The following is a 26,129-nucleotide window of genomic DNA, read 5'->3' as shown; positions in this document are numbered from 1 at the left end:
GACTAGTCAGAAGCTCCTTAGTGCAGATGAGACAAAAGTCGTTGTTTTTGGATAAAATTCAGGGTAAGAATTGGTGACTAATTACACAGTGGAGACGAGTATTTCACAGACCTATCCTATCGGTTGCTTTTTATTTAAACCTGTAAATATTAACATCAGACAAAGCCTTGCTTCCTGTTTTTGAAGGATAATTTTAGGGAACAAATTTGTAGAAGAGAGAAAAGCCATTTAGTGTTTATGCTCCTCAATTTTGGAACAAATATGTTCAGAAACAGAATTCAGTTCAGTTGTTTAAATTGTGCCAGGAGCACATGTTCACTTTACCACATTTAAAACGAGCATTATTTTACTTTTAATTAGTTTTGCATTTGGGCATTAATATGTATGGGTTGCTCATTAATGTTATTACACTTTTCGAACAGTTCCTGTCTTTACCGTGGTTTTCCTTTTAACTTCTTTATTTGCAGTCACACTGAATAAACTTACAAGTGAATATTCAATAGCGTCTGCGCATTTTCCACATCATCCATCACTTTATTTGATAAGACTTCCGGGTGACATATTTACACCCCCAATCAGCAGCACAGTATGAGCCCCTTATGCGTCACTAGTCCGGGGCTTTAAATAGAGGCGTCCACTGAGCGCAGCAATTAGAGCGTCTTTTAGGAGGCAGACGCAGCGGTCAATAAGTCACCACTGACTTTACTTTTAACATTTATCCGATTGTTGAAGTCACCCGCTGCGCTTTTACCTGGACAGCATGGCCAGCTCTGGACTGCAGATCGTTGGTTTTCTCCTCTCCTTAGTTGGAGTCTCTGCTACTATTGCCGCTACTTTCATGGTCGAGTGGGGAAAGGAGAGCCAAGCAAAACACCGCACCTATGACGGTCTGTGGATGTCCTGCAGCGGCACCTCCGAGAGGGCCACCTGCGAAAATTACAAGTATCTACTGAAACTCCCGAGTAAGTTTCAGCGCTTATCTATGAGATGCTCCACTCAAAGTAACCTGCTTTAAGCTTTCTGCTTTGTGATCCTGCAGTTGAGGTCCAGGTCACTAGAGCACTGATTCTGGTCAGCCTCTTCCTCTCCGCCATGGCGCTGATTGTCTCCATACTGGGAATGAAGTGCACTCGCTTCATGGATGCCATGCCACAGAGCAAAGTCAAAGCAGCTGTCTGCGGAGGAGGGCTGTTCATACTCGCTGGTAGGAATGACATGACTGAATATCTTGTTTATTTAAATAAATATATCGTCATCTGCCTAAAAAAAAAAATCTATTGGAAGGAAAAAATGTAGTGATTTTTTAAATTTTTTGTCAAAATCATTTTGGCAAATAATAATATTATTTAAGCCATTATTTTAGGAAGGTGGTGATATTGTACTTCGCTGGTCGGTGCCTTTCTTTGTCAGTTATTATTTTTCAAACGTCCTTGGAAATATGATCTGAGGTTATCATTTAATAATGATAACTTGATAATAAGTAATTAATTTACACCAGTGGTCAGTAGTTGCAGCTTTTTACTGGTAAATATTGAATATGTTAGTTGCTGTTAATTTGCTTATTCTGTGTAATGGAGGTTTTTGAAATGGATAAGATGACTCCGTGATCAGGGTGGCATGGACTTAGGTCAGAAGGACCAATTACAGCACTGAATGTGAATAAAATTTATAAAGTAGCTTATATTTGCAGTGCATGGTGGGTGGATGCTCTTTGGTGCTGTGCACTGTATGAAATTATGGCTTTAACACTGCTGCTGTCCAAACTGACTTTAGTGTCTAATATGCAGCACTAGACTGATTAAACTTGAACTTGGCTATTCAGCAATGAACAGAGACTTAAATGTAATCTGATATGTATGGATTTTAGATCCTTGTTCATTTAGTTCTTAATGTATCTGCTAAGTTATTTGAAAAATGTTTCTTTTGCACATCAGACTATCAGGGAACTATGTTTGTGTTTGGTTGTGTGTGGAGGAGTGTGAGATGCTCCTCAAAGATGTGGTTGCCCAAAGCATCATTCATGCATTCACTGCTCTTTTGTGACAAACACTACTTTTTTTTTGTTTTGTGACCAAATATTTAATTACATAACAACATAAGATATTGCAAACGGGAAATTATCAGGATTTTTGAAAACAAGTCAAGCAGTGTTTTTATTTTCTTCTAATGTGGGTGGTTCATGCATCATCCTAGTTAAAGATGGTTCAATGTAAACATATGTATTACTAGTCTTTAAATGATATTAGATGTTGCAAATGAATGCGGGACATTTAATAGATCACAACACAGGGACACCGTGAGTGTAAGAAAAGTCAAACAGCATTTTTTAGAGTAAACCAAAGGTAGTAGTTACTACAGTATGTTGACATTTAAAAGCTAAAATCAGAAATATCTTCGATGCCCTGAAAATCCCAACAAGGTGAGAGAGCAAAATGCTGAACATGCGCTCACACCCAGTCACTGTCGCTCCATGAGCATGCTTTCAATCCAAAATGTTTTTCTGCTTTTAACCTTGTTTTCCATGGTCTGGGGCCATTTAATCGCTGCTGCCTTTTATCAGTAGCGATAAAAGACAGGAACAAAACTACATAAATGAAAACCTCTTAATTAAGTATGGAAATGTAAATAAAACCAGAATATTGTTTTCATCTCAGTATAAATTTATATATATGTTTATCTATTCAGTCATAGATGGTTTAAATGGAAAAAATGATAATCATGATTAATAAATTCAAAAGCTTCTAAATATTGTTTTCAAATGCATCCCATCAATTTAAACACATTGAGCAGCAAGGGGCTTGATTTTGTTTTCTTTATGTTTTCCTTGTATTTTATCTTAATCATGAACAAATTAAGCACATACATGACTGCAGATGACACTTTTTAACAATATTTTGCTTAACTCAGGTATCTTGACCATCATTGTTACCTCCTGGTACGTCAGTAGGATGGTTGAGGTCAACGAAAAGGCACATCGACTCCAAAAGTAAGTACAAGAGAAGAGTGACTGACTCACACAGAACGCACAAACAAAGGCACTCAGCTTATAAGCAGATATGCACCTAAATGTGTGTGTGTGTGTGTGTGTGTGTGTGTGCGTGTGTGCGTGTGTGTGGGTGTGTGTGTGTGTGTGTGTGTGTGTGTGTGTGTGTGTGTGTGTGTGTGTGTCTTTGCAGCAGAGAATTTGGTCACGCAGTGTTCGTCAGCTGGGCAGGCGGATTCTTCACGGCGCTCGGTGGAGTGATCCTGAGCTTACGGAGATGTTGGGGGTTCAGCGGGTCATCAGAGTCCATAAGCACCAATCAGCTTCTCTCCACTGCAAAGTCCAATTACGTCTAGAAGAGAAGTTTGAACTCCACACCCCACGGCGGGATAACTGTGCATTGTGTCCCATTTTCAGATGTATAAATGTAAAAAGAAAAGAAAATGCAATATTGAAAGTTTTCTATAAGTTGATTTTAATATGATATTTTGTACAATCATATGGATTCTCTCTACCTTTCTCCTGTTTCCTTGCTTTTTTTGTAAAGTTTGCTATACCTTCTGTTCAGCCTCACTCTGTCAATATGTTCTGCATTTGTTAATTACATGTCTCATCGTTTTATATTATTGCTCTTGTACATGGATGTTTCTAATATTTAAGCACTACATTACTCTGTATATCAGTCTGAAAGGCTAAAAATAAAACTATTTTTTAATGATTGTTTTTATCTTGTTTTCAGCACAGTGGTTTAAGTGGAAATCGTTTTTTAAAGCCAATGCAGAAAACATAAATATTCCAAGGAAAGCCTAAACGTGCTAATAACAGAATAAATATGATGATGGATATGGTCTTGCATTCCACTCTTATTGCTTCCTTATTTTGTATTTATTCAGCAATAAAGAAAAAACTTGACTATGTTTACGGTTGTTTTGTGAGTTTATATATGTATATATATATATATATATATATATATATATATATATATATATATATATATATATATGTATATATATAAAATTTTTGCAGTGATATTTTAGAATGTTTACCAGATTGCATGAATCTAAGCCGGCCCTGATTTTAAACAGGTAAATTCAAATGTAGCATGTCCAATATTTCCCATTTAGGCATTAATTGACATGAACTGACGTGTTTATTAATTGGTTTAATGATTTTTTTCCTACGTTTTGCATTAGATTCATGTAAAATAAATGTGTGAAACATTTCTTAATTAACAGTTTTTAAGTTAAGATGGTGCTCTATAGTGGCAGATATATAACCTTTTGCTAAACGAAAAGCAGCAATGAACGTGCGAAGAACTCATGCACCAGCAATCAGAGCTTTTCCCACACTGAGACCATTTCCTTCCTGTAATTTGTATTGTCACTTCAACATCTTCATTCTTCATGTTATCAGCATCCTAATGAGTGGGCTATCAGAGGGAGAACAAATCTATCTGCATGACCTACTTTCGATTTGTCAGAAAGCACAGAAACCTGAAAAATGTTGTAAAGAAAGACGAACTCTGAAGTGTGACTTCCAGAAAGTTGCTGTAAAAGACTGAAATTATCACATTACTTTTAGAACATAAAAAGAAAAATTTAGAACGAAAACAGAACTCCGGGAAACAAAATTCAATATCCTCCTTGGTGAAATTAGAACTTGCGATTTAATAATAAATTCATTTCAGGTCTCTTCAAAGATGCTTCCATTCTCTCAGTTGAGATAAATCCTTTAATGTCTTTGCTAAAATAACAGACCTAAGTTGCCTTGTTATGCTTTCTGCAGATAGGCTGTTTTTCACAGAATTGGCCCTCTCCTTGAAGGAGTCTGATTATGGTCAGCCCTTCCTGATTTCCAAGAAGCGGTGGGTACAGCAGGAAGAAAATAATGGGCTAAAATGATGTGCTGTGTGATATCAATGTCATTTTCTTCTGGCTGTGTTTTTTTTAATGATGTAAAAAAAAAAAAAAAACACCTGATATCGTCTTTTATTGTGTATAAAGTGAGGTCATTCAAAACTGTCCAAGTCTCTAAAACATGAAAAAAAAAGCTTTGTTCAAAAACAACTTAATCACAATAGAAATACCACTTAGACTCTGTTTATCTCAGCATTCCAGTCTGAGTGCAATTACCCAAAACAATTTAACTTCAACAGATAATATATCACATATAAAGTTATATTTAATTATATGATTCTACATGTTTTTGGATTCTGTCTCTCACAAATGTTGTGTACCTATGACCCACATATTGACTATATTGATTATAGATTATGAAATATTGATATATAGAACATAATGTTCCTCTATTATTAAAAACCCACTTGTACATGCTGTGTCCGAAAGGAAAATTGTTTTCTTTCTCTGAATGTTTGTGTTAAATAATAATAATAATAATAATAATAATAATAATAATAATAATAATAATAATAATAATAATAATAATTTCCTTCCAGATCACCTGTGTTCAATCATGTGCCAGACTTTTATGATGTTATGTTGCAGTATTTTTACAATATTTGATTTAAGATGGTCTATCTATGTTTATTTCATTCCTAAGAATGAATAAATGCTCAGTAAATACCATTTTAACATGAAAAAAATATTGATTTACTTCACTGCCACCTAGTGGTTGAGTCATCATGTGGTGGAGTTTAAAATCTGCTTCTAAATTATTTTAAAAAAGGGTAAAAGAGATAGACTGAAATAGCGTGACCTTCAGTGCAATCATCGATTCCTGCTGATCAGATTCATTTGTCAGACTGAAACACCTTCAAACAGATATTAATCATACGTTTCATCAAGATAGTATGTCTTTAATAAATATGTTTTCTTTTGATTTGATGTAATATTTTAATCCTAAATATTGTGTCTTCAATAGCTGTAAGCAGGAAATCGACATAATGTTCACAAATAAATTCTTGAAAACCTCAGTATGTGATTAATGTTTCACTTTATGAACTGAATTACTGACAAAATTAACTTTTTACTGTGAGTGAAATATTTCAGAGTTCTACAACTTAGAAAGCTGTTAAATTACTTTTTAATTAAAGTAATTTGAATATAATGTAGTTTTTGGTTACTTTACCCACCTTATTGTTGTAGAACAACTTGTTCTACAACAATGTCAATATATTTTGTTGTAATTAAAAATAGCCTTCATAGATTATGAATTGTTTACAATTAAGATTGTTCTGACAGAAACAAGTAATATTGTTACGGAACGTGCATATCCCTGCTTTGACCGCCTGAGGGAGACATTGTCCTATATTAGACAAGGGTCCGAATCAGAAAACCACGTGAATGCAGTTTCTACTATGGGGATATGCAACATAGACATGTGCAGTGAACACATATGCAGCGAACGCATAGACATAAGCAACATCTACATATGCATCATCTACATGCAACATAGACCAACGACATCTACACATATGACTTCTACTTATTTTTGACACAAATGGAACCCCACAGTTTCCCTTGAAGCGTATTCTGGACAATATAAAGGTCCAGAATAAACTTTGCTATGGGTGTCCTTGTGAGTTTATTCAATGAATAGGAGCAACAAAACGACAGAAGGCCTGGAATACAAGATATTCATGCTAAGAAACATGAGTATTTTCAAACGGTTTGGGGTCAGAATGTATTCTGCTTTGAGCAAGATTCCAAACACAGCGTTTCATAAGTTGCTGAATGGTGAGTTGTGTAAAACAATAGTTTTTAAGCATTTCTTGAAGGCTGGTTGAAAAACTGTTAAACTGTTAGACTGACTGAAGAGTATTTATAAGAACTGATTTTTAAGTTGTGCCACAAATCATTAACATTAGGTCTGGACTTTGACTGGACCATTGTAACACATCAATTGGGTTTGCTCTAGGTCAGTCCATTGCAACTCTAGCTTTATGTTTGCAAGGCGAAACTCTAACCAAGTTCCCTCTACCATGTTTTCCTCCAGTACCATCTTCAATTCAACTCTGACTATATTCCCTATCTCAGCTAAAGAAGGGGTCTCCCCATAGCATAATGCTGCCAATAATGTGTTTCACAGTGGCCATGGCTAAAATATTTTTGCTTGCACTATCAATGATGTCTTCTTGCCTTTTCTATAAACTGAACTCTTTCTGTCAACACATTGCTCTTCCTGCCTGGGTTGACGGCCATTGCTTGGCAGGTATTCAGCGTTCAGTGAAATCCTGAAAACTTGAGATATTGTCTCATAACCCAGTCCTACTTTAAAATTCTCCTCAACTTCATCCACGACCTTTCAGCTGTGTTTCCTGGTCGTCATGATGCTGTTTGTTCACTAATGTTCTCTAAACATCCCTTGAAAGAACAGCTGTGTTTATGCTTAGATTAAATCAGCCACAGAAGGACTCCATTTATTAATCACATGACTTCCGAAAGAAAAGTTATGTGAAAAAAAAAAAAAAAACTAGGGTTGAAATTTACATAGATCTTTTAAAAACAAAAAGCTCACATATCGATGTGTAAATAGATTCTCTAATATTTTGTTATATACGTGTCTGTGGTTGGTATGTCAGTGATAGGATCGTGTTTATCCCCCCCTGCAGGATTCCTCTGCCTCCCACCATCTGGCCTGTCTGCTGGTCAGCAGCCCCGATTGTGTGCGAGCCATTCATCTCACGGGGGGGTTGGGGGGGGAGGAGTTTACGGAGCCAATGAGGGGTCTTAACATGTGTGTTCCCGGTCCACTGCCAATATTTCCGCCCCTGCTCCCTTGCTGAATGGATCTATGAGGACGCCTGTAAATTTACTGTAAACCGAGGCTGCGCTGATTGCTTTGGATGAGCCTCCAGCCCGAACCGAAGCAGAGGATGGATGGAAACTTGTGTCCGCTGGTGATCCTGTCTGTGTTCCTGCTGTCCGGCGACTTGCTGCTCTGCTCAGCTGCCTTCCTGGAGCCGGTCGACCTGTTGTATGATAGCGCCGTGCGGGCTTTCTACGGCGGCGACTATGAGAGCGTGGTGCGCTACATGGAGGGAGCGCTCAGCAGCCACGGGGGAGTCCGGCGCATCCGGGTCCGGTGCCGGCTGAGGTGCCAGGACCAGCACCTGTTTCATGAAACCTTCTCGGACCTGCGCTTCTTCGACGTGGTGCTGCGCAGGGCTGCGTGCATGAACGCATGCATTGAGGCGAAGCTTGGCACCCAGTCCGTGCATAAGGTCAGCGATGAGGTCATACAGGACTTCAACAGGAGGATCCCCTACAACTATCTCCAGCTGGCTTATCAGAAGGTAAGGAGGCGACTGAATGGGAGCTATTGTTGTTTAATTGCTTTGGTGATCAGCTGTTCCTGCTGCTCAGAAAAGTGATGTAGAGACACAGAAGAGCACACCACTTGTTGCTTGCCTCCTGCCAGAACAACCATAAACCCAGAACACACAGCAAAGTGATGTGGCTTTTATAGGTTTTTATTATTATTATTATTATTATTATTATTATTATTTTTTACTACATGAAATGTTTCAGATCATTGAAATAAAACAAAACAACAACTTCTTATCAGACAAAGAAAATTTGAGTGCATACAACAAGTAGGTTAGTAGTTTTAGTGAAAATAAACAGGATTCCCCAGAATGAGTTACTGGGATGTCACTGGTTTCCTCCTGGACTTGGTACCTTGTTATTGAATCTCGAAAAAGTGGAGGACCTTCCACTGACCAACCTGGGCTATCTTAAAACTTTAATTCCCCTTAAATTGTGATTTAATTTTGGTGAACTTCAAATGGCTCGGTTTCATCAGCCACATGCAGATTGCTGCCACGTCTGTGCGGTCAAGTTGACTTAAACAAAGCCTGTCTGACAACAGAGAATGGGCTAAGAGATCTCAAAACGCAACACAGTATTCACCAGTCTGAAAATGTTCAGGAACAAATTCACTACTGGGTCCAGCAAACCACAGTGAAAGACTTTATTCTCAAATGGAGAAACTAAGGAACAGCAATGAAGCTTTCCCAAAGTGTCCACACTACTGAAATTACTTCAAGAGTGAACTGATGATTCATCCAAGAGGTAATAAAAGAACATAAAGCATAATCTAAAGCCTCACTTTCTTAATTAAGATCAGTGTTCCTGATTCAACAATAAGAGACAAAAATATCTTCCATGGCAGAGATCCAAGGTGAGAATTACTGCTGCCAAAACAGAACACAAAGAAAAAAAAGACATATTGATTCTCCCCAAGCCTATTAGAAATTGTCTCACTGACTGATTAAATAAAAGAGGAATTTGTAGCTGTGTTTATGTGGCTCTGAAGGTTCAAGTCTGAGTCTATCACTACACCCAGGTTTCAGGCCAGGTTTAATGACAAATACTTTTTCACATAGGTTGGTTTAGATAATTTTTCCGTTGGTGAATAAAATAATTTGAAAACTCCTGTTTGTACTGCTTGTCTTTGTCTAGATATAAAATTTGTTTGCATAATTAAAACATTTTGAGTGTGAAGAAGCAACGACATACAAAATCTGTGCAAGAGGACAAATAGTTTTTCACCGCGCTTTAATCTGCTTTGAACATCCTGAATACATTTGAATTTAATCAAAACCAAAACCCTCTTAATTATGCACTCAGTGGATGAATCACAACAGCTTGATTCTGCATATCGTACCACTTTATACACTTGCTTCACTACTTTGGAACAAATGTTTGCGGATGTCTTTCTCTGTCTTTCAATCCTCAGCACACACCACAGTCAGATGATTGCTCTCTCCTCACACACATTTCCAAAACAAAGCTTACCATGAGCTTCAGCCCCCTGCCTTCTGTTGTGGGAACGACTCCAGAGAGACAAGACAGGAGAAATTCACTAGTGTGTAAATCTTTTTTTTTGTTGTTTTTTGCCATGTTTGTCCTAGGAGCGCACAAACATACCTGTGTTTACTGAGAACAGGCATAGCTTCGCACTCCTAAGTGTCTTCCTACATGTGGTTTTATGTAGAAAGAGCCGATTTGGTTAATTGCATGTTTTTGTTTACGTGTTTTGTGGGCAAGAAGAAAAATGTAGTGGTTGTACTTTTGTGTCCAAACCTGGCAGTGACAACGGAGGAGAGCCGAAAATATCAGCTTCGGACTCGGGTCAGTTGCATGTCAGGTCTGAGTTAGAGAGTGGAACATTTGCACAGCGTGTAAAGGATTAACAAATGCCTTCAAGTGACACTTTAACCCACTTGGAGCTTGCCTGGAAAGTTAGCATCTTCTGCTTCGCGTGTATCTGAGACCCAGACGACTTCCCCTTGCTGCTGGCTGTGGATCTCTTTCACACACTGGGTTGATGACTCTCACAAACAGCAGCAGACTATCGGTCTTCTTACTGTTTATAGGCAAACAGAGTCTCCCTTTTTTCTGGAAAGAAACAGAAAGATTAAAAGCAGAGCTGACCTAGTCATAAAAGTCCGCTCTCCTCATGTCTAGACTTGAGGATAGTCATGTCCAGATGCCTATCCAGCTGTAAAAATAGAACTAATCTGTGTGAAGAGGATGTGATGTCTTTAACATCTGCCTGAGGAAGAAGTGCCTTTAATGTTGGAGCAGATTGTTTTGGGGCCCCTTGCGATCTGAGGTCTTTATGAGCTGAGGAGATGCAGGCGTGTCCATGTGGATCCCACCAGTGGGATGTTCTCCTCTCACCTTACTGATCCTCACTAACACACCCAGAAACAAGGGCATTTTCACAACTCATCTCCCACTCTTCTGCCACTGTACTTTGCATGAGATCGACCAACACGAAAGACACAAAATGCAGCTCCTCCATAGTGATGGAGGAGCTGCAGCAACCCACAGCTCAGGTGGGTTTCATGTACTCCACCAATCTGCTCTTCGTGAACAGTGGCAAGAAGTTATTGTTTGGAAAAGAAAAACAAAAAAAAAACTAGAAGTCCCGTTTGTAGATTTCTATAATCCAAGTAGAGAAGAGAGCAAATATGTGGAAGATGTTCTGAATGTTCTGAGGATGAGACCACAACTGGACTTTTTGACATACATGAAAAACAGTACTTGTGGTGGGAAGGTAACACCTTGAACACACCCCATATTGAAACATGTTGGTGATGGTATCATGCTGTGGGGAAGACTTTCTTTAGCACTTGCAGGGAAGCTGGTCAGAGTTGGAGGTGAATATGGGACAATCCTTGAAGAAAAATATCAGTGACTGTAAAACACTTGAGACTTGGACACAATTCAAGATGTCAAAAAGTCAAATCCGTGTGAACACTTGTGTAATGCGTGTATATGTGTTTGTTTGAGGGCAACCTGATAGTATTTGTGAAAATAAAAGACTTGCATGCAGTATTTATCATTCCAGTATCATACAGTCTCTGCCAGTTTCAATGCTGCCACTGGGATTGTTGGAAGTTGATGCACAGTGATCAACATCTACATTTCCTGGTGTTCAGATATTCTATTTTTCTGATGTAGCTTTGTTTGCTTTGTTCATAAAAAGAAGTGGGGGTGCCGCCCTTCACTCATGGGCTGCAGTGGTCCCTGCATCTGACTGCAGCTCTTTCTGCTGCGGTTCAGCTACTGGAGGATCAAAGGCCCTGAACTGCCTTCAGGGGCCAGAGGGGATTGGATGTCCCCTGATAGGTCTTTTGGTGGTACTGTTCCAGGAAGTTTTATGTTTAATGCATCTCTGTTTATTGTGCCTCTTGTGATCACAGCAGATCTGGCCAGAGACAAAATATTTTTACTTTGTCCTAAAGTAGCACAGACTGTAAAAGTTTGAGTTGCTCAAGTGAAGTCTCCGATGGCTCAACTGTTCCTTCTGCTGTGTCCTTTCACAAGATATAAAAACATGCATCAAATGCTTAAAGGAATAAGTTTGAGGAACCGCAGTTTTACTGTCATTGCGTGTGGCTTTTGTGTTCAGGTTTGGATTTTATTGGTTTCTTACGTTCTGTTTGTTCACATTTTATTTAACTTTTGCTCTCCACCTTCTGACCTGAAGCTTTCTAGCTAACAAAATGCACATCACCATCCTCATTGTGCTTTTATTCATCAATTGAAATACCAGATTGTTTTTGGTGTTTTTTGTACTTACTGGACTACAACCCCTTTTAGTCTCCTGAGGTTTTTCTCCTTGCATTTCTGGTTTTCCTTAAAGCGACTTTGTGCTGAAACTGAGACGGATCTGCAACCTGCCGTCTACAGAGTGTGAATGTATATTGTATATAATTTGCATCTTTTCTTTTAGTAAAGTGGCTAGAAATGACGCCTGCTCCTTATTGACACGGAAAGTTTTTTCCGTCAGTCTTGTTAAATGTTGGCGTAATGAGACTGCGAAAGGCTTCCGATGTCCTTTATAAAGGTCATATTTGCACAGATGTTGCCACAGTAAAGCAGAGCACCACCAGTGCAGAGTTTGCTGTGTAAATGCTCCTTTCTTCATCATAAGCGTGATAAATGACTGTGCATACCTGTCTATTGTAAGCCACTCTGGCAAAATTTGTTCCTACAAGTCATAATGCAGAAAATGGAAACTCTCACAATCACACATGTAACTATACGACTATGACTAATACAGGTCGCTTTATATATTCATCCTCTAAAAGTGTTTGCTCCAGAGTTCACTTTACTAGCCTAATATTTTCAAAATGCACAATAGTTTGTCCTCTTTGGGGCTTTTGTAGAGATGCCTCTTGAAATTCTTGCCTTTTCTTTCTCCACAGTGAAATTTATTATTTTATTACAGCATAGCAACAGGCAGCATTCAGCTCTCCTTAACTTAGATGTTCATGTGGTTAAACTTACTCAGCTGCATTTGTTGTAGTGGTTTCATACGCTGCAGAATGTGAAAGTTTTGTGCTTCATCCCAATTGAGGTCTAGAAATGTTTGTGGTCAGAAAAGTTTTTTTCATCTGCTGCTCATAAGAAAACATGAACTAAAGATTTTCTCTGACTTCAGAGCAGTAAAGCGTGAAAAAAATAAATAAATAAAAAACACTACTGTTTGCATGCAGATCAGACACAGCCAAGTCAGATCTGTGTGTTAGATGGAACCACACAGTCGTTTTGTGGTTATCCTGTTTGGAGAACCACTTGGAGCTTGGAGCACGAGGCAAAGTGGTGAAGGAGTTTATGGTTGGTGAGATCTGGACTCAAAGCCATTGTTTTTGCCCAAGTTTGTTTTGTGCAACACAAATTCCGTATTGGAATTTCACACTTCATTGTTTTTTCCATTCTTGAATTCCTCTCTATTTTTAGTTGCAGACCTAAATGTAAAGTGATTTTACATATTGCCTACTATTAGGTTGGCACCCAGTCCTAGGTGCCAGAACATAAAAATCAGATTAGGTACTTTACACAGACTTCCATAACACAAGTCCCTAAAATGTGTGTGTTTTTTTTTTGCAAGTGATCTAATCTGATTTGTGTCTAGACAGTGCGAACATTTGAGCATTTTTTATGCAACCAAAAGGAAAACATTCCTTCATTTGGGGTTGCTCATGGAATTCTGTAAAACTTATATTTTTCAGTTAATTGAAGAGCTAATGCGGTTCAGATGTATTAGCCATTGTATTTGACTAACAATATAACAATAATGGAACATTTTTTCAAACGTTTTATTGGCTCTAGTGGCCTTTATTTGAGAGTTGTCAGACAGGAAAGTGGGTAATGAAAGAGGGAGACGAAGACATGCAGCAAAGGTCATGAGGTCAGCACTCAAACCTGTGACAGCCGAAGCGAAGACCAAGGCCTCGACGCCTCAACACCCCCAGATTTTATGTTTTCACATCTGAAATATGGTTAACTTTGATCAGATTTCCTTAAAATGACTCTAAATTGTGAGTTTTGTGCCTGCAGTAAAGGCAGTTATGTAGCACATTACAAGTGAATGACAAGATTAATAGTGCCCTATGAAAATTTTACAGTTATAAAAGTAGTATTGAAGTGCTGTTAAACACAGCATATGATTTTTTAACACATCTTTGGAAAATCTTTCCGTGGATGTTTTCATTTTGTCCTTTGCACTTAAAACAGACTTTTTGACTTTTTGCACAAAAACTAAAAGGACATGTTATCATGTCCTACCATGTAAAGTATGCTATCATTTTTAGCATACTTTAGTTTGAATTGAGGGTCTATCCTGCAGAGTTTTTTTTTTGTTTTTTTTGGTTGGCAACCTTAAAGCCCATTCTTGTGCAGAGCTGTAGTGATTGTCGTCTTGGTGAGTACAATTCCTAACTTGTCTGAGTCACTCAGTATCTTGGCAGTCCTGTGATCTTTAGAGACAATTCTCACCAGTTCTCTTTCTAACATCTTTCACTTTGTATTTCTGCCAGGCTTGCTCTGTTATCTGTGTCTCTCTTTTGAAATCATTTACAATACTTCTTGCTCCTATTCTTAACACTTGAAACTGCTTTGATTATTTTGTTCATCATTCTGCTCCTTTCTATTAACAATCTTTTAATAGTCTGAACTGAGTTCTTAACTTAGAGAAAATGTTTAGTTTTAACTTGATTTCACAAGCATTACAACGTTTTCCGTGCTCAACAGCGGTTGTTCTGGTTCTTAATGGAAAAAGTCAGAGAGAGGTTAATACTTTTAACCTTGCTAAGTTTACTGTTTTTGTGAAGTAATTGAATTTTTTTGTGCCAAGAAAAACAATGTCAGCATCAAAAGCCAGGATTTTTTTTTTACAAACACTTAAAATGATTAGCTTTGTTTGATAACACTTTAATTTTTGATTATTTTAGTCATCATTTTAACTCCTATGTATCAACAATCTATTATTTTTTCACATAAGGATCTCAAGTACTAGCACCACAGGATTTAGTGTGCTAAATTAGCACTGAGGCAAATATTTGTTTTGAAAAGAGAAAAAAGTTTGTTTTGAATCTGATTTGTAAAAATATATTTTATGCCTCTTAAACTCAGTTTATACTTTATATTTGTGGTATAATAATGCACAAACAACATGACTCAAATGTTTCCTAGTGCTCCAGTCTCAGTTTAGCCTTTCACTGTGCCATTAGTGAAATCGGTTTACTCTCTGGACTCCTCTAAGTAGTGCTGTGCTTTGAACAAACAATCGGACATTGTAGCAAGTGGCTGTGGAAAAGGTCTTCTGCATGACTGGATTTGACTGGATAACACAGGAATGCTGGGGCATGCTGTGGCACCTTCGTTCGTCTTGGCCTAATTAAAACGTTTACTGCTGCTGGTTAAGCAATGGCTTTTAAATACAGGAGTGGTTTATGTGCTGGCATGGGATCTGAGTTGGAAGCAACTTAGTCCTGGCTTCCTACAAATTGTGCATTTGAGTCCAAATGGAAAAAACTCTAATAAATTATTGTTTTTTTCCCCAAAAATTAATTTAGACATTTGTTACAATGAGTCTGCTCTCATCACAGAACAGCTCTCCTTCTTAAAGATCATAGAAGCTCTTGTTTAAAAAAAAAAGGAAGATTTGAGCTAAAATCAGGAATCCAATCAAATGAGTATCAATGTATTGTACTTGTTGAGTTTTCAGTGATTGACTGGGTTAGAAACTTCTCTTTTTTTCCCCTAATAAAAACATATCGTAGCTGTAAAATTTGGCTTCTTTGAGCATTTCCATTATCATACCAGCTAAAGTCTCCCACGCATCTGTGCAGACAAAATCAGGGGTTGGGTGGAAAATGTTTTTGATTGCCAGGCATCTGTTTAGCTTCAGCAGTGACTTGAACTGTGGTCTGACCGCTGTGGGGCACAAGCAGAGGAAACGCCTCCATCTGCTTGATATCATTTTGTTTAAACACAAGAAAAAGACCTTCTTTGTTGGTTATGTGACATTTAACAGAGACAAACTGAGTTCGTTTGCTTGAATTTTTGTTACATCTAATAAATTAGATGGCAACAAAAGAGATGTATCCTTTGTTTAGCAGTGAATATACTTATAATGTTTTTTTTTGTTTGTTTTTTTTTAGCTGTATGAGCAAAACATGCTAAAAGTAGCTGGTTAAAAATGTGGCATTTAATTTAAACCACCATGTTTGTTTACATCCCGTTTCAGGCTCCTGAATAGACTTTAGTCCCCGTAATAAACAGTTCTGGCTTTGACAGAGCCTCGGAATGAATGTAAGCCATTTGTTGCAGTCCAAACAAAATATAAAATGTTCCGTGAGTGATTTTGTTTTTCTCCTGACTTTCCAGCTTCCAAATTAGCCTCATGCCGCCTCTGTCCTCTGCAGAGGATGTCTAAATCCAAGTGGACGAGGTTGCACTAGGTCATAAGGAAAGATTTAGCTTTTAAAAGTGAATCTTTACATTTGCTTTGACTGTATATACTGTTAAAAGTCTTATCACTGGAAGTTAATTTTGTAGAATGGTAAAGTATTATGTTAAAATCCGTCTATGTAACAGTGAAGTAGGATGGTAGGGCAGCATCTAAGCATGCAGAAAGCGATTTATTGCTCGCTGTGACATGTAGAGAACAAACAGACCCTAAAGCTCAAGTCAGAACCTCTTGAACTTTGACACGCTATCTGTGAAAGACTGCAACATTTTTGTTACATCCTCAGGCAAGATGAACCTCCTCGGTGATGCTGTTTTCACCTAGCATGATGTGATCGATCACATTTTTTTCTGTGTGGACCCAGGATTGACGGCCTCCACTCTTTACACCAAGCTGTGCTGAATTTTCTGGAATCAGCCCAGCTCCCCGTCCTGCTGTCATCTGGATGCAATTCAGCACAAGGGCCACGGGGCCGACGCGTTTGTTGATCGCACAGTTCTTTAGTCTTTGTGATGTTTGCTTTTGCGGTGTTTGCTTTCTGTCTTTGCTGTGCCGTATACTGTGTAAAAGCATGCACACGTTTTCCACTTTGTACTGCATAATCACAAACATCACATGTTTTTATTGGGATATTACGGAATACACCAACACAGAGTAGTGTTGAACAGTGATGTGGAAAGAAAATGATGCATAGCCTCTCCATTTGTTTACAATTATTATATTTTTATAAAATAACCTTATGCTAAAATTGCAGCTGCAATCTATTGGAGTTTTTCTCTACCGGCTTTGCTCATCGAGAGACTGACTTTCTTGTTTGTTTATTAGCTCAACCTGAATCTAATTGAATGGAGGGAGCCAATGGAAGATTGGAAGACTACTATTTGTACACCAACTATATAAAGTGGAAAAATAAAAAGAAACTTTTTATTTTTACATTTTACCATTTTACCAGTTTAAAATGTTAAACCTTTACCAGTACACCACCATGTTTTCCTTGTGTCGCATATTCCTGGATGGTTCAGTCAAATGCTTTCTAATCAAATTTAAGGACATTTGGTTTTATTTTGGGCTGGCAGAGCAGAGGGGAGCGGATGCAAATGTTTTTGTTTTTTACGACTTTGTATTGTTATCACACAAAATTGTAATAAAATAGAAGTTTGAGGTTACGTGACAAAATTTGACAAAGTTCCAGGTGCGTGAAAACTTTTGCAACAGGCATGTATTTTTTCAGTTTATCCAGCATTTCATCCATCAAAGACATTTCTCACTTCTCCGTAATCCACTGGCTGTGGAGACAAAGCCTTGTATTTTGGGCTTACTGCGCTGTTTGAGCAGAGGGTGTTTATTGTGCCAGCCAATGGCTGCATGCAGCTTTCAGAAACCTTAAAAATGTGGCAGTCAGTTGGAATCAAAAGCAGCCAGTAAACCATATGGAAAAATGGTTTTTATTTTCAAGATATACTGCTTTGTTCTGTCTCTGAATTCCTGTCGTTACTCAGCTGCGTTTGGCAGCGAAGGAGCTCTCAGTGGAGTTGCTCTTTCTTCTATCTAGGAAATGGAAGATAAATGCTTGATATCCTGCTTGGTGACTAATTTTAGATTTCCAAACAATGTGAATTCACACACTGTGTCCTTATGTTTCACAAAATGTATGTATTGAGTAAAATAATTGTTTTTTTTTTCAGCAGAGGTGGTGTTGCTTTCATGTTCTGAGGACACTTTGTTTGCCTTTTTTGACCCTCACAGCTGTTTCCTGAACATTTTAATTAGAAGTGTTGATTGTTTATCCAGCCTCAGTCTGTTGCCGTCAGGGTGAGGGTTATCTGTAGAAAATAAGCTCCTCTTTGTGTATCTTAACATGTGTTACATTTATGTTGTGTGTTACTTTGATACCAGAGTGTTACAAGGACTCAGCTTGCTTTAAATATATCCTGGAAAGGCCCTGTTTTTTATCCTGTCTGCCATTATAAATACTCCCTGCAGTGCCACCCTCTAAATCTGAACTTCAGCAGCTGCTGTCTTGCTCGAATTTGTGCACCACCTCCCCGTTTCCTCTCCGTGATGCACGCCTGCCAAAAGATAACTCATCAAAACAGAGGTGCGTAATGCCAGGATTTCCAGCTATTTTCCTCCACTGCTCTCAGACCCGCTTATCTCTGCCTTTAGCCATCAGTGTCGCCCTGAAAGGGTTTCCCTTTCATGTAGTCTAACACTTTTTTAGAAGGCATGATTGAGTAGCTTTCATGAGCTCATGTTGATCTGACCCCTGGTTGACTCTGACCCCACAGTCACTACACATCTGGATCAGATCTCTGAATTGCAGCTAATGGGGAGAAGGAGCCATGGGCAGGGTTGCCTACTCTGTCAAAGCCAGTAAAAGGGAAAGTGAGCTTGACTTTGGACATGTTTTATACTATTATGTCAAGCTGGATATTGTTTGATTTGTCCAACTTAACTGTATGCTTCCTAACATATATGCGCATTAACATAAGCCTATTTAATGCAATGTTATTGTCAGCATTCACATTTCTGAAGATGTATTTTTTTCAAAGAAGCTCCATAAATAATCAGGAGTTTCTTAAATACTTGAAATATAAATGTATTTAATACACTTTGAACCAATCTGATGATTGAATAACCTAAATAACAGGTCACTGTTGAGCTTAAATGTCTGTTCAATCATTTAGCTGCAAAAAGAGTTTTTGAATTGAAAAATGTCGCTTATTTCGTCACTATATAGTTTTATTATAAAATGCTATTAATTGTGATTGATTTAACACTCAGGAAATTCATTTTATGAAACATTTTAATTGAATCCCACAAACTCCTCCCATGTGACTGGGTTTTGTCTGCAGCCAGAAAGATTTCATGGTTGTTCAGAGTACAGTCTCATGTCACTTCATGTAATTGTCCTGAGCCAAATGTCCTTAAAGAACTTTTGGTCTGATTTTTAAGACCTCCCTGGAGAAGCAAGGACATAACATCTGCCAAATATTAAAACAAGTTCAACTCAGCGGCATGTCCCTTTTGCTCTGCCCTTGTCTGAAAATGAGCAATGACGTGATTACTGGAGCAAAAACAGAAACGAAGAATAACTCACTTTGTATCTTTTATGAGTAATCAACAGTGGGTTAGTCATTTGGAGACATGAAATTATCATTAAAAACTGCATTTCGTATTATTTCAGATGATCTATTTCAGAACGAATCCGTAACGGGTAAATGTTTTTTTTTTTTTTCATGACTATATTGGCTTTAGCAGCTCCTCCTAAAGCTGGACACTTACTACGGTTATTGTTTATGTTTCTTTTGTGTTCAGACGACATAAGCATGAAGATGATGCAACGCCCAGATGGTGGGTGGTAAACAGTTTAGAAACGCATCATAAATCCTCTGTAAAATATTGTTTTAAACCACAGACTTCAATCCTCATCTATTTATCCGTTTCGCTTTCCTGCTTCAAAGTGTAGAAGCTTTAAGGATTGTTGTTTTGTAGAAATACTGTAGTACGTTTTGGAGAGAAAAAATATTCTAGGAGCATAGATTGATACTTTATTGATCCCAGGACAGAAAATGTTTTTCACAAGTGCCATCTACACTCCAGTAATCTAAGTGAAACATCTCTTATTCGTAGACATGTTATAATTCTTCTAAAGCTCTACATCCGCTGTATAATGTTTTTTAATGTGAAAAGTTTCACCATCAGACACTGAGGACTGTGTAAAGTTTGAAGTACTGTCCTAAAAAGTTTGAGCCCTGATCAAAACAACACATCCAGGTTGTAGTTTTCTTTCCCAACAGCGTTTTACTTCTGACTTCTGTGTCTTTATTCAGCTCTGCCACTCTCTTTAGCAAAGTCATTAAAGGGAACATTCCCATGTCTGAAACATTCGTATCTCAGTGACGTAAACCAGTGGGAGACTCGCCTCCCCCTCTGTAGAAGAATGTAAACCTTTTGGCTCTAGTTGCAGTTTAGAAAAAAAAAAAAAAAAAAAACAGCTTCAGGGCTGCAACCTGCATCGCCCGTAAACGGTGGGAGAGAATGCACCTCGGTTGTTTTCACACATGTCTACATGCAGATGCAATCAGCCGACCTGCTCTGACAGAGATGCAAGGAAGTAAATGTTTCCTCCTGCTATTGTCAAAAACAACTTGGCAGAGCTGGGTTCTCTGCGGCATTTCTCTCTGCAGTCAATAAACTTCACAGCCTGTTTATCATTCATGCTAATGACTAAGAATCTCTGCTTTCTATAAAGTGTTGGGAAGCTTGCAGTAGTTAATTATTTTTCCTTTGAACCTGCTCATGGTTCTACTTATCTAAAAAAAATCTGTTTATCTTTCATTCCTAGTAAGCTGATAATGAAACTTGCTGAAGCAAAACTATCTCAAAGTTTGGGTTCTTCAAGTCGGCCTGAGATCCTGTCATCTTCTTAAAATGTGTACATTTTGCTAAAAATGTTCCTTAATGTGTTCACTAGCCATATTTAAATAAGCTGCAGTTTGGTGAATTAGGAAAGGATTAATTGATGCTGTTCCAAATATTAGCTTGATTCAGTCAGGAAATTCTACTCAAAAGATGAATGGTTGTAAGCCTGTTTTGGCTTGATCTGTTTATTTTATCCTCACTGCAGTAACTTGCAAACTTTTTAAAACTAGAATGGAAGAAAAAACAATCTTATAAAATCATCATTCACAATGCTCAACAGCTAGGAATGTAGAGGTGACAATGTAGGCCTGAAGAAACATTTGCTTGGTCTGTCAGAACAGGTTTGTTTTTTCGAAGTGTGATGTTTCAACATGGACCATTATAGATAAAGATATCTGAATCTTTATGGTGGCATTTTAAGACAGAGTGGGAAAGCACAGGCAAAGTTTATGGGCAAAAATGCAAAACTGCTTCTCTTCTCATATTTATGTGGCTTCTTTGACTAGCAGCAGCTGTAGAGGTGCACTGGTCAGACTTTATTGACCTGCCTATCTGGATTTCCTTTCTATTTTTTATTAAAAAATGCCACTAATATTGACTGTGAAAAAGGGGCCTCAAGTATTTTGATAGAAGTAGTTTTGAATCTAAGATAAATGGGTTAAAAACTGTAAAATTTGTAACCTCATCATTCATGCATCAAAGTCCATGTCTTATATTTCTTGATTTTTTATTTTTTTTTATTTTTTTTTATGTTTTCAAGTGTTTTTAAGTCCCGTGCACATGTTTAACAAACAAAAAAATATATATATAATTACTGGATTTTTAGGAGCAGTCTTGATTTGTTGTCAGGGCTGAACAGACCCTCATTCAGCTGTGGCTTCGTCAGAAAACTGTGCGCTTTTTCCTTGGAGCATTTATGTGCTGACGTATAGAAATCCGCAGATATTTCCTTTCATGTTGCTTCATTTGCCAACCTCAAAATTCTTGAAAAGCAGAGCACATGTTTGCTTTTAGAAATCTATATAAAGCACTGCATGCTTGTCAAAGTGGTCTTTGTTAATTATAAACCTCAGAAAAATCCCACATGTTCACGGCATGGCATACGTCCACTGGAGTTTGGTGCTCCTCCAAACAGCTGAAAGGACTAATGCAGTTCTGTTATTATCAATGATCAGCTATTTAACGTTTTGAACAAAAAGTGGTTATTAAACACAGACAGCCGGCTGAAGAACATGCACTTTTTGTGCTACTGTCTCCCTCCCATTCCAGACTTTAAATTGATGCAGCTCAACACAGGAGCTCACCTTGTGGCTCTGTTCCTAAGCAGCAGGAATACAAACAGAAGTGATGACTGGGTGGCTGCTCTGTGGGTTAAGCCTCTCTTCATCGAAAAGGAATTTTTTTTTACATGCTATGGGCAGAAAACTACATCTATGAAACTGCGTCAGCCATCGGAAATGAGCTGTTAATTCCCCCAAAGGGTCTGTAATACAGATGAGGGAGTGGAACAGGACTTTTTCTACACTAGAGCTGTTGTGATGCCTCGCAGAAAATGTTTCATGAGATCATGCAGATCATGTTAGAAGACACAATTTGTGTTTTGTTATCCTTATCTGGGTGGGAAAATCCCCCTGTGGATTGCTGTTGTCTGAGGGGGAAGTTTCCCTGGCTTTGTGCCAGCAGGTTGGAGATTCCCCTCACTGATTAGCTTTTATGTTTTTCAATGATCCGGTTAACTTAGCTCTGCAGAGTCTCGGCTGTAATAAGAGGTCGATCCCACTCGTCTCTTTACGCTTGTACTCCTGTGTGGGCCTACATTCCCAGCCATTATAAACACAGCCCTTTTTGTGCTGCTACCTACCGGTTGCCTTGTGGTTCTCACTAACAAGTGGACATGTCTTAGTCTGAGCGAAGTCTTGGCCATTCATGCATTCCATGCAGCTGCAGTACTGTCTGCCTGCGGTTGATTAAAGAGGTGGTGAGGTGGTTTCGGTGCTGCAGTAGGAAGCTTCGGCTTAGACTGTAAATGTGGTATGACGGACATGGCCAAGACGTTCAGCTACGGGATGCACAGGCTCTTTCCTGACCTCAGCAGTCACATGGTTGACAATGCAGAATAACCTCAGATGAATTAGTAATATTTTTACAAGACGTCTGGTAGAGATATTCCAGATTAATCCCATGCATTCCAGCTGATATATAATAAAAGATATCAAGTTGTTTTTTTAATGTCAGTTGGTTAAAAGTTATCTGGTTATCTGCAGTAAGGAACCGCAGCCGATTGCATCGAGTCATTGATTTAGCAACAGTCCTTGAGAAATGAACAACTTCTTTTTAGCAGGACGGAACATTTAGCAGAACCTGACTTCTTGTAAGCGGCAATCTGTCGCAACTTACTTTGGGTCGAGAAGACAAAGAACAGATACAAACAATCTTTGGGATTGCTAAACCTTTAAACTTTTTTAAATCTCCATAGAGACTGAAAACCATGTGAACTAATGGATTCAGTTTTGCCTCGTCCTCAATTTTAGAAAACTAACAGAATCCAGTATTAAAACTATCAACTATCTATTATGCTAAAAGTTGCACAATTAAATATATGTATGTATTTTATAGTCATTTGTAGTTTATGTAGAGAGCTCAGACTGCAACAATCAATATTTATTTTGTTTTTTCCACATAAAATAATAAACCTGGAATAGATTTTCTGCGTAATTAAACCTTTAATTCATCCGGCTGCTGGTGCCGATGGTTTGGTTCTGAATCCCACCCAGCCAAACGCCCAGCTGCTTCTGTGTAGTTGAGATGTTTTTGCCTGCTTTATGTTCAGAGCTGGTTGTAGTGCCTTTTTGCTCCTTTAGGCAAGATCGTAGTTTTGCAAACCCCCAAAAACCGACTATTTTTTTAAAGGTAGAATTGATCAGGATTTGTGAAGATCTTTTATTTTTCCCCTCATCATTTCCTTAATGGTAAGATGTTTTGAAAGAACTGTGTGAATTATTCATTCTTTTGTCCTTGAACTGCTTTCACCTCTGCCCTGATACTGACACACACACGCACACACACACACCTACACACACACACACAGCTGTGTAGGCTATGCTGTGCTAATATGAAGTGTTTTGTTCAAACTCACAGTGTGGAAAACTTTGGAGCATTTAAAAATGAGTACTTATCCCCCAAACTCCCCACTTTAAAAAGGCAAAATAAATGCTTGAACTATCTTTGAGATTGTTATCAGGCTGTTTTTTCCTCTGTCAGTGCCAGCACCCACAGCTGTGATGGCTTAGTGCTGAAATTTACACTCCAAACAGTCCTTCATCCTGGGTCATCCTGAAAACTTTGGGAAGACGGCAGGCGGTGTTATTAACTGCCTCACAAGCAGCTTAATCCAACACTTGTGGCATGCAAGTGTGGCCACATTCCTCTGTGAATTGCAGTGAAAGTCAGAACAAACACCAGCCACCTCTGTAATTTAACCATTTTTCATCTAGTTTTGGAAATCCAGGGTTTGTTTTTTTTTCTGCAAGGACATGCACGCAGTTCCTTCTCTATCTCCTGAGGCTAAAATAGTCGTCATACCAGACAGTTTTTCCACTGATGTAATGGCAAAAAATGTGCAGTTCCGGGGTCATGGCTGATTGTTTTATTTCCGACTGTTGCTCTTTCTTTCAGTACCACAAATAATATAAATCACAGCTTTTCCCAGCGTTGCGGTGAACTGTAAAAGTGGATAAAAAGCGCTGGCATGTTTTCAGTGAGCAGATAATAAGTATAAGTAGAGCAGTGGTTGTGGCTCAGGGCTGCACGGTCGGGTAAAGTTTCACGTCTTTGTCCTGAGTGAACAGCGACAGGAAGACGACATGAAAAAAGCTGATTTCTTTCTCAGGGCTCAGTATGAGTCAGCTGTGATCAGGGAGGAAAAGAGGTCAGCTGCCACTTGTGGACATATGTTTGGATCCACCTCCCACACACACACACACACACGCACACGCACACATACACACACATTAATAGTAAGGATCCAACTGTGTTTTTGCACAAATTTCCATGTATCTTAAGTTTCCTAAAAAAAAATAATGTTGCTATTAATTGAGTTAGCTTGAGTCATTGGAAAAGCTTTGCTTAGGAAGGTCTGGTGGTGTTTTTCTCCTCCCAGATTTGTCGGGGATTTCCTTTCCTCCCTTGGGGGCATCCTGTTGTCTGAGCTGTGACTCCGTGAAACGACCTAATTTCAATGACAGGACCTTTTTCTCTCTTTCCTGCAGACAATAATTAAACTAATCTAAAACTCAATGTTTACTTACAGCGAGCAACACTGATCGAGTTTGGAAATTGTTAAATCATTTATAGCAAACAGATCAATCTGGTCTATGACTCTAGCAGCTGTGAGTGGAAAGATTCAAACCCAAACAAGAGGAAACTTTTTTTTTTGTAAGTAAATTATTATAACAGCTTTTATTTCTTGGAAGTAAAGGTTATATCCACAAATCTGACAGAGGGATTGTATAAATGTTTACAACTCTAAATCAGATTAGTTTTGCTTTTTTGTGGATACAAGTGTAGCTAAAATAGGATTTAATGCAGTTTTGAAAATATTGAATGATTTTGTGACCACAGTTGTAGTCAGTAATATTCCTGTAAAATAAGTGGAAAAAGTTTAAAAGACTTATAGTCTTCATGCTAATTATTTCATAATTAGCAGTTTTGATCTGTCCTCCCGCCACCCCCCCCCCCTTTTTTTTTTTTGAGGATTTTCTTCCTAAGTGGGTTTGAGAAATCATGTCTTACCTTTTTGTACCCAAAGAAATATCTCCAAGTAATATTTTGGTCACAAATCGTGATCTTTAAATCGAACGCCCTCCACAGTTTTAGGAACTGCTGTGGTTAAAACGCAGCAGTGTGCAATGCTCCTCTGTAAAGGTCAGCTCTTTGTTGAGCGAGAATCGCTCTTTGCCCTGTAGCTGCAACCTTACCTCTGTCTAATTAAACACCCTGACAACAGATTGTTCAACTCATGAAAGGTTCCTTCAGGGAGTAATTAATGTTAATGTGAGCTGGGAGGTAAAGAGAAGGAGTCTGGTGGAAATGTGGGTCAGCTGTGCCTCCTGGCCTTTTGTTAAAGCAGGTGGTTGGAGTGAACTTTGACCTCCCTGGTGGTGAGCACATCACATTTTAATTACTCCGTCTCTCCAGAAATACATCTTGTAATGACTGCTATAGAGTCACATCCGAACTATACGAGATCCCTCAGATTTCCACTCATTCTCAGGATAGACATTTAATTTTCTGTCTGCATAAAAAGGGAATCAGCTGCTTTCTTTGTTACATCAGATTAAAGTTTCTAAAGTCATTGTGATCTGTGTCAAGACTGAAAGTGACCAATTATTTTGTCCATCTAGTGCCACGCGTATTATTTTGTTAATCTAATATATGTTCATATTCCCCCCTCCTCCTGCTCCTCCTATCCTAACAATCTGTTTTTCAACAT

General features: G+C 38.3%; 2 protein-coding genes across 3 annotated transcripts in view; both read left to right on the top strand.

Moving 5' to 3' along the window:
- The first annotated feature begins 642 nt into the window (after window positions 1–642).
- Window positions 643–3,900, top strand: LOC106926268 (claudin-19). Its single transcript, XM_088005007.1, has 4 exons — window positions 643–962; window positions 1,040–1,204; window positions 2,908–2,986; window positions 3,177–3,900. The coding sequence occupies exons 1-4, from the start codon at window positions 761–763 to the stop codon at window positions 3,337–3,339; spliced, it is 609 nt and encodes a 202-aa protein (XP_087861133.1). The 5' UTR covers window positions 643–760; the 3' UTR covers window positions 3,340–3,900.
- A 3,781-nt stretch (window positions 3,901–7,681) lies between these two features.
- p3h2 (prolyl 3-hydroxylase 2) overlaps window positions 7,682–26,129 on the top strand; it is a 46,276-nt gene continuing 27,828 nt past the window's right edge. The window contains exon 1 of one of the 2 annotated variants that reach the window (XM_088005006.1): window positions 7,682–8,237. In XM_088005006.1, coding sequence (XP_087861132.1) covers window positions 7,788–8,237 — 450 coding nt within the window. In that variant the 5' untranslated portion in view covers window positions 7,682–7,787. The remainder of the gene's footprint in view (window positions 8,238–26,129) is intronic. The other variant, XM_015001106.2, reaches the window with a different exon arrangement.

The sequence above is a fragment of the Poecilia mexicana genome, unplaced genomic scaffold, assembly GCF_051168715.1.
Source record: "Poecilia mexicana isolate PSO_F unplaced genomic scaffold, ASM5116871v1 scaffold_4, whole genome shotgun sequence".
NCBI classification, from domain to species: Eukaryota; Metazoa; Chordata; class Actinopteri; order Cyprinodontiformes; family Poeciliidae; genus Poecilia; species Poecilia mexicana.
Note: the sequence above shows the minus strand (reverse complement) of the source record. Positions and strands in the feature narration are given on the sequence as shown.